Source organism: Falco naumanni, chromosome 9 (genome assembly GCF_017639655.2).
Source record: "Falco naumanni isolate bFalNau1 chromosome 9, bFalNau1.pat, whole genome shotgun sequence".
NCBI lineage: Eukaryota > Metazoa > Chordata > Aves > Falconiformes > Falconidae > Falco > Falco naumanni.
In genome coordinates this window covers 25,373,087-25,385,568 of record NC_054062.1, presented here as the reverse complement: position 1 = coordinate 25,385,568, position 12,482 = coordinate 25,373,087, and the positions used below count along the sequence as shown (strand labels likewise).

Sequence of the window (12,482 nt, the reverse complement as noted above, 5' to 3'; positions counted from 1 at the left end):
CTGCAGACAGGCAAATAAATCTGAACCCTGCACTTTGCTTCCTAAGGTCTGCTATCTCTGCTGTCAAGGGGATTTCTCTTCAGCTTTGCGGACCTTTTAGAGAAGAGCAGGCAGCAAGAACAAAGGTGCTTTATCTCTGGGTATCTACTCTTTTAATGGACCACCCAGATGCTGCTCAGATCTTTTGTTGGATATTTTGCAGGGTAACTGAGATGAGTCTAAGGCTTCAATTCTGTTAGGCAGCATAACCCAACAGGCACATTCCCCTGAGAAATGTCTGGAGAACAAACAGTTTGTGCTTCACGTTGAAAGACCTGGAAACTTCCTTAAAAAAAGCGCCTTAGCCTCCCCCAAGGAATCCCATCATACAATCACGCCACCTCAAGCACTCACCACCCACAGCCCAGGATGCCTCACAACTTCCTCACCTCATCAGTCAGGCAGTTATAAGCTCCTTCCCATTAGAACTTAATGTGTTCATTAAGTTGTCTTAATAGTAGAGAGGTCTTAAAACCTCTATGTATCAATGCGCTTCTCTCCACCCAGCAGCTGCTGTGCTGCTAATGCCCAGCTATCCTACTGGCTGACCACAGCAGGACTTGTTTTCCAGCTGTGGCTATGATGTTTCCCTCCTTGGCATTCTGGATATGATGGCATTTTCCTCTGGTGCAGTAGGGGCCCGATTAATTCAGGCTATGCAACACAGATCATGGTCTTACCTGTAAAATATAAATAATTTTTTCAAAAGCACAGCAGAGGGAGGCAGCTGCAGTGTTTATTTGACAATCACATGCAGTGCTACACAATTCAGTCCCCCTACTTGCTCAGCTCCCTTCCTCCCAAATACTGCTGAACAGCTTGCTGCCGCAACACCTGGGAATAAGTCCTTTTATTTAAAATGGCCAACGTAAGTTTCCAGGCCAGGGACTGGTCATTCAGGGGAAGCCAAGGGAAGAGGTGTCAGGCTTCATCACCTAGTTCACATCCTCTGCAGCCTGAGGATGGAAGCAGTACCCATCTGTCCATGTGGCAGGGAAGACCCTGGAGTCTCAGTGCTCTTGTCCCAGCACGGTGCCTTCCACTACAGAATGTTCTTTGCGATTGCATTCAGGGTCCGCACTTTGGCCACATCTGCCACCTTTATGGAGTATTCAGGGGCAGAGAAGGACGCTCCCATGGCAACGTTCGGATTTCTGTCAGGAAAACCACAGGTTACTATCTGCAGGTGATACAGATAAGTAAGACACACAAAGAAAAACCCACTGTCTCCCCTAATCTCAGCAGCAGCCAGAGAACCTCCTGGTGCCACCCAAACCAAAGGTGAGACAGTAATACAAGAATAATCCAAAGAAACAACAGCATCAACAGAACCAAAGTGCAGACCTGTGGACAAATGTAAGCCATTCCTCACTCACTCCTCTGGCACATCCTGCAGGCATCCCAAATCCTACATGCTTGTGTTAAATGCCTAAGGAACTACACCTCAACCTGCCTTCCCAAGTGCCACACCAGTACACTCACAAGTCCTAGGGCAGCAGTAGCAGTAGAAACGCCCCAAGAACCCAGTTCTGCACGGAGCTCATGTCCAGATGATGAGCGCCGCTAGATTCATACACTGCAGAACACAGAGCCAGGCATCATGATCCCAACCACAACAGTGCAATTAGCACCCACGAAGCTGTTTGAAATTTATGCCTGTTCCACAAACTCATGTCCACATTAATCCAGCTTTTCTTTCACAGTTCTGCTAAAACATAATCAGTTACCTGAACTTCATCCCTGAGTCACGGGCTGAGCGAGCAGAGCAGTGAAACTCAGAAGCAGTAGAGCCTTCCAGAATCCTCTGCAGGTTCCGCTCTGTGATGCCACCCCCTGGCGGGAAGAATCCCGATGTCACACACAGCCCAGATGGCACTGTCCCAGACCTGACATCACCCGGGCCCTATACCCTAAGGGACAAACACAGTATCTACACTGAAGGGAAAAAAGACAGCCCTTGGGACAATGGAGATCCGGGTGCATCAAAACAGTGTATCCCAGGGCAAGAGCCCAGGAAGCAGGGGCTAGGGAATACAGGAGCTGTTACAGATGACAAAAAAGCATTACCTGGCACCACCACAATTCTGCCCTTCGCCTGAAAGAAGAATAACATGTTGGTGATATTGCTCAGCACTACAGCCTCACGTGCATTTGTGGAGCAGCAAAGAAACCTTATGTGCATTGCCTTCCATAAGCTCATGGATGTCACCATGGCTTACAGTTCGTGCATTCTTACCCATCTTTTTTGTACTACTCAAGTTTTACAAGAAAAAGTGGAAAAGAATTTGCAGTTACAGCTAAGAAAACCTGACACCATTTCCTCCTATCTTTCTATCCCATCTGGCTACCTCTTAGGTATATCCATTGCATTTTCTAAACAGGAACTGTGAGACCCCCCCAGCAGGGACTTCACTTTGCTGTTTGTGTGGGTTAATCACACCAGCTGCTGAAACCAATTCCTATGCCCTCCTCCCACTGAGGGCAAGAACAAGCCAATCAGTCTTTGCTGTGAGAGACTCTGGGGTCTAGTCCACATGGCCTTGAGAATACACATTAAGGCCAAGCCAGAGAGGGAGGGCAATTGCTCCTTGACAGAAGTTCCCTTATGGAAATAGGTCTATCACAGAGGAGCTGCCCCCAGGCAATGCCCAGAAGCAGCCATAGCAACCCAGAGGAGCACTGGGAACACTTACCTGTTCCGCAAGCCTCTTAATTAAGGACAATCCTTCCAGTGCTGAGCTGTCACAGCCACTCGTCAATACCCGCTCAAACCCCAGAGAAATCAGGGTCTCCAGTGCCACCAGAGGGTCGTGCACCATGTCGAAAGCTGGGAGACCAACACAACAACTCAGAAATCACTCAACTAATCGTGCTCAAGCTCTGTCCCCCAGCCGGCTCAGGAGCCCAGGAGACAACAATAGGAAGGCTACTTCTCACAGCTGGCCAACCCCACAGGGAGCCACAGGTCCTGACTATAATGTCCCCCTTGCAGCAGTGGCAGGGCCACGATGCTCAGCCCTCAGACACCTCCTCTCCACCCAGGGCAGTGACCAAGCCTGGACCCTTCCCCTCCTGGGGGAACAGCACAGCCACAGCCTGCTCTTGCACAGCACACAGAGCTTTCCCCCCCTCCAAAAAAACACCAAAGTACATTACGATCAGCTCCCTTCCCATCCCACCTTCCCCTGGCAGCGGGGCAGAGGCTGGTCTCTGGCAGGGCCAGTGTCCCAGGTGACTCACCTCGGTGAAATGTAACTGGCAGGGGACGGCACACCGCTGCAATAAGAAGACATACGGTCAGTCAGGGCTGGCACAGAGAGTCCCTTGTGCTAGAACCAGAAAAGCACACGAGATGAAAGAGGACAAAGGCTTCTCAGGCCATTCCTGGGGAGCTCAAAAGAGTTGCGGTACTTGCTGGAACAACACAGCTGCTGCTCGTTGGTGGGAGAGAGTTCTTCTGCCCTTTGACAAAGGAACAAATCTTTGTTTTTATGAGAAACACCAAAATCCCCCACCTCATCTAGATCATGCAGAACCCTCATTCCCACCAGAAACGTCTTTCTCTGCAGGAAGGAAACAGGGAATTTGTATCATCTATCTGGAGAAGGGACAGGACCAGTGCTCTCTGAAAACAGGAGAGCTGATTTTCGTGATTTATTTAGCTACCTAGAACTTTTGCTCTCAGACCACAGCAAACTTTAGCAGAGGTGCTCTATTGACTGTGCAAAGCTCAGGTTTTTCTATGAAAAGAAATCCTGCCTCTGGAGGCAAATCCTGACAAGACCCCTCTCTTTTGCTGCACTCTCTGCTCCACATTCATCTTCATGAGAGAACCTCAGCACCACACCACCAGGGAAAGGCTCAGCCTGCTTTAGCTGTAGCTCACAGAAAAGATGTGGAAACAAATTGTCTTTCTTTCTACCTATTAGAGGTCTGGGCTAACAATTTTCCAGTGCAGCTTCAGTAGCCTTTTATACATTTCCACCTCTCTCCCATTAACTTTCCTGAGTGCGTTAGAGGAAAAAACGAAGATGAGTTGCCAGCTACTCACGAGGCCAAAGCCCATGAAAGACATATCCTAGACACCTATGGCAAGGATGTAACGAACAAAGGGCAAAGAAAATGAAAGAGAAAGAAAATCCAAAAGCTTAATATACTGATGCCCCCAAAGCAGCTCACCTAAGCCTCTACCATTCTTAGACTTTGCTATTGCATCCCAGGTGGTAGCGGCCCTTAGTCTGCAAAGCTTTTTAGCGATTTAATGTCTCACAGGTATCACAATAAATGAAAGTGAAGATGGTGGAGAGACAAGACATGCAGACCAAAACACCCTGCACAGTTCTTTCCACCTCATCAGCCAGAGCAGCACTGAACTCATGCCCACAGTCACAGCACAGATATGGCACCGAGCTCAGCAGAGCACCTCTGACCAGAGACACCCTTACCCAGCAATGCCGTGCAGAGCTCCGTGTCGATGCGCCCATCCTCGGTGAGGGCTCCAAACACCAGCCCATCAGCCCCATGCAGCTTGGCCAGGCGGATATCAGCCTTCATCACTTCCACCTCCCGGTCCGAGTAGAGGAAATCGCCGCCGCGGGGTCGGATCATCACGAACACGGGGACCCGCACGCACTGCTTCACCACCTGCAGGAGTCCTGGGCAGGGCAGGGAAAGAGGCACCTCAGCACTCAGCTGCGGCACCCCAGCACCCAGCCGCGGCGAGGCAGTGGGGCGGGGTACGCGGGACAGGGGGAAGCGAGGCTGGCGGGAGACGGCGAAGGGAAGGGAGCCCGGGAAGGGCGGCGGGCAGGCGGCCCCCGGACGGGCGGACGAGGCTCACCCATGCTCGGCGTGGTCCCTCCTTCCACGAGGCCCGCGCACAGCTCGATCCGGCCGGCACCTGGGGAGACACACGTTAGAACCGGCCCCGCCGGGGCCCGCCGCGCCGCCGCCCGCTCCCCCGCGCCTTACCTCCGCGCTCTGCGTTGACGGCGGACTCCACCGAGTCCACGCACACCTCCATGAGGAAGCCATCGTCCATACCTAGCGGAGAGCGGCACCGTCAGCCAACCCAGGCCCATGGCGGCCACACGGCTCCGCTCCGCTCCGCCGCGGCCCCGCCCCACTTCCGGCGCGGGCCCCGCCCCCTCGCTCCTGCTTCCGGCCTCGCCTCTCGCGGCCCGGGCCCGCACCGCCCGCGGGCGCGAGGGCGGGCGCGGGAGGATGGAGGCGGGGGGCAGAGCCGGCGCGCCTCGCTCGCGCGCTGCGGCTCAAGCCCCGCCCCCGCCGCCGCGGCCCCGCCCCCGCCGCTGCCCGGGCCCCGCCCCCGCCTCGCACGCGCCCTCACCTGCGCTGGCGGCGCGCGGGGGTCGCTGCTGGCTCTCGGTCACGTGCCGGGGATTGTCATGGTGACGCCCAGGTGTGTCCGGAAGTGCTCGCCCTGCTTCCGGCGGCGCACGCCACTTCCGGGGTCACTCGGGATGCTGCGTGCGGTGGGCGGCAGTGTCCGGCTCCTGCTGTCCGGCGGCGCTGCGGAGGGGCGGGGGGTGCCGGCACGGGGCCTGGTCCCTGCGGCCGCCCCGCCGGCCCACCCCCGCCTCCCTACGCAGCGGTGCCTCCAGCGGCGGCTCCTGCAGCAGGCGCCGCCGCCCGCCGCCCCGCCCGCCGTGGGGCGATGGCTCCTGGTCTGCAGCGGCGCCGTGGCCGGTGCCGTGGTGCTGGGCGGCGTCACTAGGTGAGCGCGGCACCCCCAGCCCGGCGGCACCGAGCCGCGGCCCCTGCGGGGGCTCACAGTTCTGGCCGTGAGGACGCAGCGGTCCCCGCCGCTGGTGACCCGCTTAGGCCCCTCCTGTGGCCTGCAGCTGCCCCGCGCCAGGAGCCCGCCCGAGTACGGCTGTGAGAGCTCCTTTGGCGACCTTTTGGCTGCAAAGGGGCACCGTGGGGCAGGGCTGGGAGTACCGGGGAGACTGGCCATGGCGCTTGATGCCAGCTGGCAGTAACTCTTACACGTTCCTGGTAACTTTCGGCCTGTTTGGTCACTCGCTCCGTGTGCTCCATCCTGTTCCTGACTGAGCATAAGAGCTGACTGGTGCAGCCAACAGCTCTTGCTGCAGTTTGGTAGATTTGCACACCGTCAGGGAGTGAATTGTGCCTGATTGTGTCTCTGCTCCCAGGCTGACAGAATCAGGCCTTTCAATGGTTGACTGGCACCTGGTGAAAGAGATGAAACCCCCGAGAACGCAGCAGGAGTGGGAAGCCGAGTTCCAGAAGTACCAGAAGTTCCCAGAATTTAAAATGTGAGCGTGCAAAAGTGGAAGAAGGGTGGGCTGGGAGCATCTCTCCTGTGACTGAACCACTCAAGGACCTCTAGTAAGAAGGAAAATATTTTCTAATGTCACTGGGAAGGCACGCTAAGCCTGTCTGACTGTGGCTCATCTGCTGTCGCTTCCTTTCTCTGAGGAAGGTGATCCTGTGTCATGTAAAGTACGGTACAGGACTATGCATTACATAAAACAGTTCTTTCTTTTTGCTGTCTTTAACAGCCTGAATCATGACATGACACTGACAGAGTTCAAGTTCATTTGGTACATGGAGTATTCGCACCGTATGTGGGGCCGTGTTGTGGGTTTGGCATACATTCTGCCTGCCACCTACTTTTGGCGAAAGGGCTGGCTCAGCCGCCCCATGAAGGGCTGCGTCCTTGCACTCTGCGGGCTGGTGTGCTTCCAGGTGAGCGAGCTCTGCAGCCACAGGGGTTAGCAGCAGCATCTTCTGTGAATATCTTCTGATTAAGTGTAGTTGAGACAGTGAGATTTGTGAAAGCTTGGGGGGTGTTGGTGCTAGTAGCTGGTTGAAAGTGGAAGAAGCAAGTTGCTTTGCCCCTAATGTTTATCTGGTCTATGCAGTTGCTGCTGCCCTGTCTGGCTATAACACCTCTCCTGTTTTGTCAGGGGCTGCTGGGATGGTATATGGTAAAGAGTGGGCTGGAAGAGAAGCCAGACTCCTACGACATTCCTAGGGTCAGTCAGTACCGTCTCGCAGCACATCTCGGTTCCGCACTGGTTCTGTACTCTGCTAGCCTGTGGACAGGGCTGTCATTGCTGCTTCCACGACACAAGGTACAGATGGCATGTCAGGAGTCAAAAGCACAGGGTAGTGTCAATTCAGAGGGCTGGGGTGAGGGTGATGGTACTTCTGGTTTAGTCTTTGTTCCTGACTCTGGTCTAATACTGTGCTACAAAATACCGTTTCTGTAAACTTCTTGGTTATGGGACGTTTCCTTTGACTTGGTGGGTCTGCTCAAAAGTGACGAGTCTCAGAGCCTCTGCAAGCTCGGGCAGGGGTGTGTCTGACTGGGCTCAATGGCTTGTGGCGGCAACTGTCCAGTGGCCACTTCAGTTTCTGCACAGGGCTGGACTTGAATGGTCGTGGTTTTGAGGAACCACTGAAGTGTGACTGTGCTGTGTGGTGGTGTCCAGATTTCTCCTGTAAAATACAGGCCAACCCCTTAGCCTATATATGCAGTGAAGGCTTTTCTTACCTGCTGCAGACAGCACTGGAAATGCTTTGCCTTGGTTTTTTTCTTTTTCTTTTTTTATTTATTTATTTTTACTTTTACAGTTACCTGAAACCCATCAGCTCCTTCGCTTGAGACAATATGCTCACGGCGCTACAGCTCTTATTTTTCTTACTGCTCTTTCAGGTAAGACTGCTTCTGCTGTCCCATCTGCAGCTCATTCCTCTCTGCCTTCCCCCTCCTCCCCTAGTCTGGCAGGGTCTGTGAACAACCCCATCATGTTCTGTGGGAAATTTTTGTTGCTGCCAGGAAGCTTACAGTTGAGAACATCCCTTACCAGTCTTTCCTGAGCAAGCAGAGGTGCATCTTCCAGCCTGCCTGTTGCTGTTTGATCTCTGTATGTGTTTCTGAAAGAAAGGGTCAAGCTGAGCTCTTGAGTCGGAGTTGCGCAACCCGGAGTGCCACCTTTGCCTACTCTGGTAGTCATTTTCTGCTTTGGAATTGCAGGTGCCTTTGTGGCAGGGCTAGATGCTGGCCTTGTGTACAATTCCTTCCCCAAAATGGGGGAGCGCTGGATCCCAGATGATCTCCTTGCCTTCTCCCCTGTGCTGAGAAATATCTTTGAGAATCCTACAACTGTACAGTTTGATCACAGGATCTTGGTAAGTGCTGTCTTCCTGCTATGTCTGTGCAGCTTCTCTGTTGCCTCCTGCAGCCAGGGTGTTCTCTTTTGGCTGTAATTCTGTCAGCTTGAGTGATACCCAGGGTGTCCGGAGGTCCTGAGAGCATGTTACCAGCTTGCTTCTGCAGAAAAGAGGAAGTTTAGCACTCTTAGGTTCAATGTGGTCTCCTTCCTTAAGGACATCTTCCTGCACAAGTTACAGACCTTGTTTCTTCGTGACTTCTCTTTCCGTAACGTGAGCTACAGACCAGGGTAGCCCTTGCTATTGAAATGTGTGGGAAAGTTGTGTGAAATAAAACTTGGAAATCCCAATATTGAATGCTTCCTCCAGCATTTCTGAACTTGGTTTACACCCATAGCACCCTGTGAAAATATCTTGGTTAGTTAGAGCAATCCAGATACTAAATACCACTGTCGGCACTGCTGTGGACTAAGCCATCGCTAAGACTACAAAGGAAGATTAGGTGGCTTAGAAGAGGCATCACCTGGGGTGACCCTGCACAACAAGATTATGCTGGTGAACTACAGCCAAGCGGTGAAAATGAGATCAGTTTTCTAGATGACACCTTCCGCCTTCAGTTGTCAAGGTGACAGATAGGGAGAGAGCAGAAATAATCCCTAATGACTTGAAGAAATGAGGAAAAGCTGTTGGAAGGTGAAGTATTAATTTGGAGAAAAACAGAGCTCTCTATAACTAGTTACATTTCTGGGTCATTAACCTGGTGGGTGTGGAAATCCCAGGACTTGGTCATGGCCCTTAACACATTTCTACAGTTAAATATTGCTCACAGAATGAAGAGTGGAAGAAAGAATGCTGCACGGAAGGTGCAGCCAAAGGCCACTGCACACACTTTCTTTGAACTTTTCTTGAAGAGTGGTTGTTTCTCTTCCCTTCTGTAGGGAATCACCTCAGTCACTGCTGTCACAGCGCTGTACCTCTTCTCGCGGAAGATCCCACTCCCTCGCAGGACCAGAATGGCAGTGACTTCTTTATTGGTTGTGGCTTATATGCAGGTACTGTCTCTCTTTTTGTTTGTGTTGTTTTTTCCTCCCCCCTTATCTATTTTAGTTTTCTCCCCGTAGTCTTTTGTAGCATATTTGCAAGACAGAGCTGTCCCCAGCTTGGCTCTGTGCTGGCCGCAGGGGCGTGGAGCTGCCGAGAGCTGCGTGCAGTCTGAACACCAGGGTGGGAGGCCTGGCTGTGGCCAGGGCTGTGTGTCGGTGATGCACCCACGGCAGCTCTTACCCCTTCTTCCTTCTCGGCAGGTGGGCCTGGGCATCAGCACCCTGCTGCTCTATGTCCCCACACCACTGGCCGCCACACACCAGTCAGGCTCCCTGGCGCTGCTCAGCATGGCGCTCTGGCTCATGAGCGAGCTCCGGCGGGTCCCCAAGTAACCGGACAGAGGGAGAGATCCCCGGGGGAGCTGCGCTGCTGGGTCCGGAGCCGGCAGAGACCCCACACGCCCCGGGTGCACGGTGGGCTGCGCGCCCGGCCGGGCTGCGCGCAGGGAGGCGGCGGCGGCAGGTGTGAGTGCGAACTTTGTAACATAAAGGCGTTTTTACGGAGCGGCTGGTGTCTGGCTGGGTGCCTCCTTCCGGGGTGAGGCGGGGAGGGGTACGGGAGCCCCGGCGGCGGGGGCGGGGGGGCGGGTTGCGGGCGGCGGGCAGGCTCCCCGCGGCGCCCCCTGCCGGCGGGCCGGCGTACGCGCGGCTGCGCGGCTCCGCCAATGGGAGGCGGCGGTGGCGTCAGGGCGCCGTGGGTTCGGCGGCGCGCGCGGCCGTGGGCACAGCGGCTTCCGGTGCGGCGGCGGCGGCGGCGGGGCCTGGCGGTGCGCGGCGGCCATGACGGCGCACAGCTTCGCGCTGCCGCTCGTCCTCTTCTCCGCCTTCTGGGGCCTGGTGGGCATCGCCGCCCCCTGGTTCGTGCCCAAGGGGCCGAACCGTGGGTAAGTGAGGGACTCGGAGGGATGCGGCGGGGGGGGGGCGGGACCGGGACCGGGCCTCCCCGGCCTGACATCGGTGTCTCCGCAGGGTGATCATCACGATGCTGATCACCACCGCCGTGTGCTGCTACCTCTTGTGAGTACTGCGGAGCGGGCCTCGGTACACCCCCCCCTGCCGGGACCGGTGGCTGCCGCTTAGCTTCCTGCCCGTAAATTAATGGGGCTGCCCCCGGGCCGTGGCCTGCTTCCCTCCCGGGTACTCACCCCCGGGGCAGCAGGCCCTCTGCCAGCCCTCCCTTGAGGCGGCAGCGTCTGGGCATCCTAGGCCCTGCCCCCATGCTACCGGGCTGATGGCAGGTTGGGTCCCTTTGCAGCTGGCTCATCGCCATCCTGGCCCAGGCCAACCCCCTGTTCGGGCCGCAACTGAAGAACGAAACCATCTGGTATGTGCGATTCCTCTGGGAGTGAGCAGTCCCCGGTGGCCGGCGCCTGAACAGAGACCCCCCACCACCAGAGTTGTCACCGTGAGTGGGCAGAGGGCTGGGGTGGCAGAGATGGCCTTGCTTGCCTGCTCATATCTGGCGGGGGTGGGAGCTGCAGCCTGGCCTTTGCTGGGTGGGAGATGCTTTGGCCTTTGCGCGTTGCGGTTGTGGGCAGCTGGTCTCCATGTGGAGCGGCTGGCTCTGTGCTGGGCCTGAGCAAACTGAGCACTTGCCCCGGGGGTTCTCTAGACTTGTGGAGGCTCCCTTGTGGGTACAGTTTGGTGCTAACTTCTCCTTTCTCCCTTCCCCAGCTCTTGCTGCTGTTCCAGCCTCTACCCTCCTGTACCTGGCAGCCCCCAGAGGTGCTGGGACAGAGGCTGGACCCGCTGCCCCAGTGTACCCTGAACACGGCAACCTGGACCAGTGATGGCTGGAGCCCTGAGCATGGCAGGCAGTGCCCCTGGGACAAGGTCCTAGTAAGCCCTGCCCTGGGAGCAGCCACGCTACCAGGGAGAGATCCCCTCAGCTGTCAGAGTGCTGCAGTCACTGACGCTGAGCACCATCCTGAGAGAGATCTGTGTGTAGTGCCACCAGATCCTGTCCCTGCAGTGCTTGCCCTGCTCCCTCCAGTACACTCAGTCCTATCCCCTCGAGTGAACCCCCTGCTCGTAGCCCAAGCTGCCCAACTGGTTATCATATCCGTGGTCATTTCAGGCACTGGCTGCCTCTCTGAGAAGGCAGGAGCCCGTTGCATCCTCTGTAGTATGATGAGTTCCCTGCAGTAGGGGTGGTCCTTGCTAAGACAGGTTCTAGCTGTGAGTGGGAGAAGGGAGGGCTGACACCAGAGGAGCATGCAGATCCCCCTGGGTGTGATGAGGGAGGTGCTGGGGTACAGGGCAGGGGGTTCTGTTTGGCAGCCTGCTGGAGGGGATTAGGGAGCTGCTATGTCTCCTCCCATCCCTCCCAGCAGCGAGGGAGCTGCGGTAGTGTCTAGGTATCACCACCACCTCCCAGTCTGTGTTCAGGTTCTGAGAACAGAATAGGGCGTTGTGTTTTATGTTTCCCCTTATTTATTAGACAATTTGCCTGTATGTATTTATTTGTCTGTGTTAAATTTGTGTTGTGGAAATAAATCCTTTTTCTAGTAAGTGATGCTGGAGACTGAGTTAATTGCTACTTTGAGGCTGGGGAAGTCTTGGCTTTATTCAGACTTCTTCCCTTCCCCCTAACCGTGCTCTTGCACCATGAGAACAAGGCTGGCATCCTCAGCTGTTGAGCAGGTGGTTGGCAGCACAGTGGTACATGGAAAGTTTTATCCTTGATGCCACCTGTGCACTTGTCCTGTCGGACCAGGATCACAGGTAGGCAACTGCATGTGCTAGAGGGAGAATTGGGTACCTGCCCAGCCTCTCTTGTGATAGGCAGCTGTGCTGAGGCCATCCCCATGGCCATGCAGCAGCTGGGGAAGCTTAGTGGTCACTTTCCCAGGCAGCTCCACAAGACTGGGATGAGGAATAAGGTAAAATGGCAGGGAGCAACATCTTCCAGGGGCTCCTGGCTTTTCCACTTAAGAGGAGGGAGGAGGGCAGTAAAGGATGCCATCTCCAGGGATCAAACAGTTCAGCTTGGATCAGAGCTTCCCTTGCCGCTATTAGCTTTGCAGCTGAGCTCAGCTGTCAGTCTGCTGGCAAGAAAGCAGCTCCATCGTCCCACCGTGGTGGTACAAAGCAACGCTGTGAAGACAGACTGGACCCCAGTCATGCCACCGGGTGGGAGCTGTCACTGCTGGGAACGTACTTGCTAGAAAACGAGACTAG

The 12,482-nt window shown here is 55.4% G+C and overlaps 3 protein-coding genes across 5 annotated transcripts; 2 read left to right on the top strand and 1 right to left on the bottom strand.

Moving 5' to 3' along the window:
• Positions 1-759: 759 nt before the first annotated feature.
• On the bottom strand, positions 760-5,473 carry CUTC (cutC copper transporter). 2 transcript variants are annotated; one of them, XM_040607411.1, is made up of 9 exons: positions 5,387-5,473; positions 5,011-5,082; positions 4,880-4,939; positions 4,485-4,694; positions 3,280-3,315; positions 2,733-2,866; positions 2,107-2,134; positions 1,767-1,872; positions 760-1,193 (listed from the first exon to the last, which is right to left on the bottom strand). In XM_040607411.1, the coding sequence occupies exons 2-9, from the start codon at positions 5,078-5,080 to the stop codon at positions 1,082-1,084; spliced, it is 756 nt and encodes a 251-aa protein (XP_040463345.1). In that variant the 5' UTR covers positions 5,081-5,082; positions 5,387-5,473; the 3' UTR covers positions 760-1,081. The 2 variants fall into 2 exon arrangements, with proteins under 2 accessions (XP_040463345.1, XP_040463346.1); XM_040607412.1 differs by lacking the exons at positions 5,011-5,082; positions 5,387-5,473 and adding an exon at positions 5,083-5,140.
• Positions 5,388-10,627, top strand: LOC121094170 (cytochrome c oxidase assembly protein COX15 homolog). 2 transcript variants are annotated; one of them, XM_040607409.1, is made up of 10 exons: positions 5,388-5,458; positions 6,213-6,335; positions 6,582-6,768; positions 6,990-7,157; positions 7,660-7,741; positions 8,063-8,217; positions 9,138-9,251; positions 9,504-9,767; positions 10,272-10,319; positions 10,558-10,627. In XM_040607409.1, exons 1-8 carry the CDS (start codon positions 5,445-5,447, stop codon positions 9,633-9,635), a joined length of 975 nt encoding a protein of 324 aa, XP_040463343.1. In that variant the 5' UTR covers positions 5,388-5,444; the 3' UTR covers positions 9,636-9,767; positions 10,272-10,319; positions 10,558-10,627. The 2 variants fall into 2 exon arrangements, with proteins under 2 accessions (XP_040463343.1, XP_040463344.1); XM_040607410.1 differs by lacking the exon at positions 5,388-5,458 and adding an exon at positions 5,484-5,773.
• Positions 9,981-11,813, top strand: LOC121094172 (V-type proton ATPase subunit e 2). Its single transcript, XM_040607413.1, has 4 exons — positions 9,981-10,186; positions 10,272-10,319; positions 10,558-10,707; positions 10,977-11,813. Exons 1-3 carry the CDS (start codon positions 10,083-10,085, stop codon positions 10,649-10,651), a joined length of 246 nt encoding a protein of 81 aa, XP_040463347.1. The 5' UTR covers positions 9,981-10,082; the 3' UTR covers positions 10,652-10,707; positions 10,977-11,813.
• Positions 11,814-12,482: the final 669 nt, after the last annotated feature.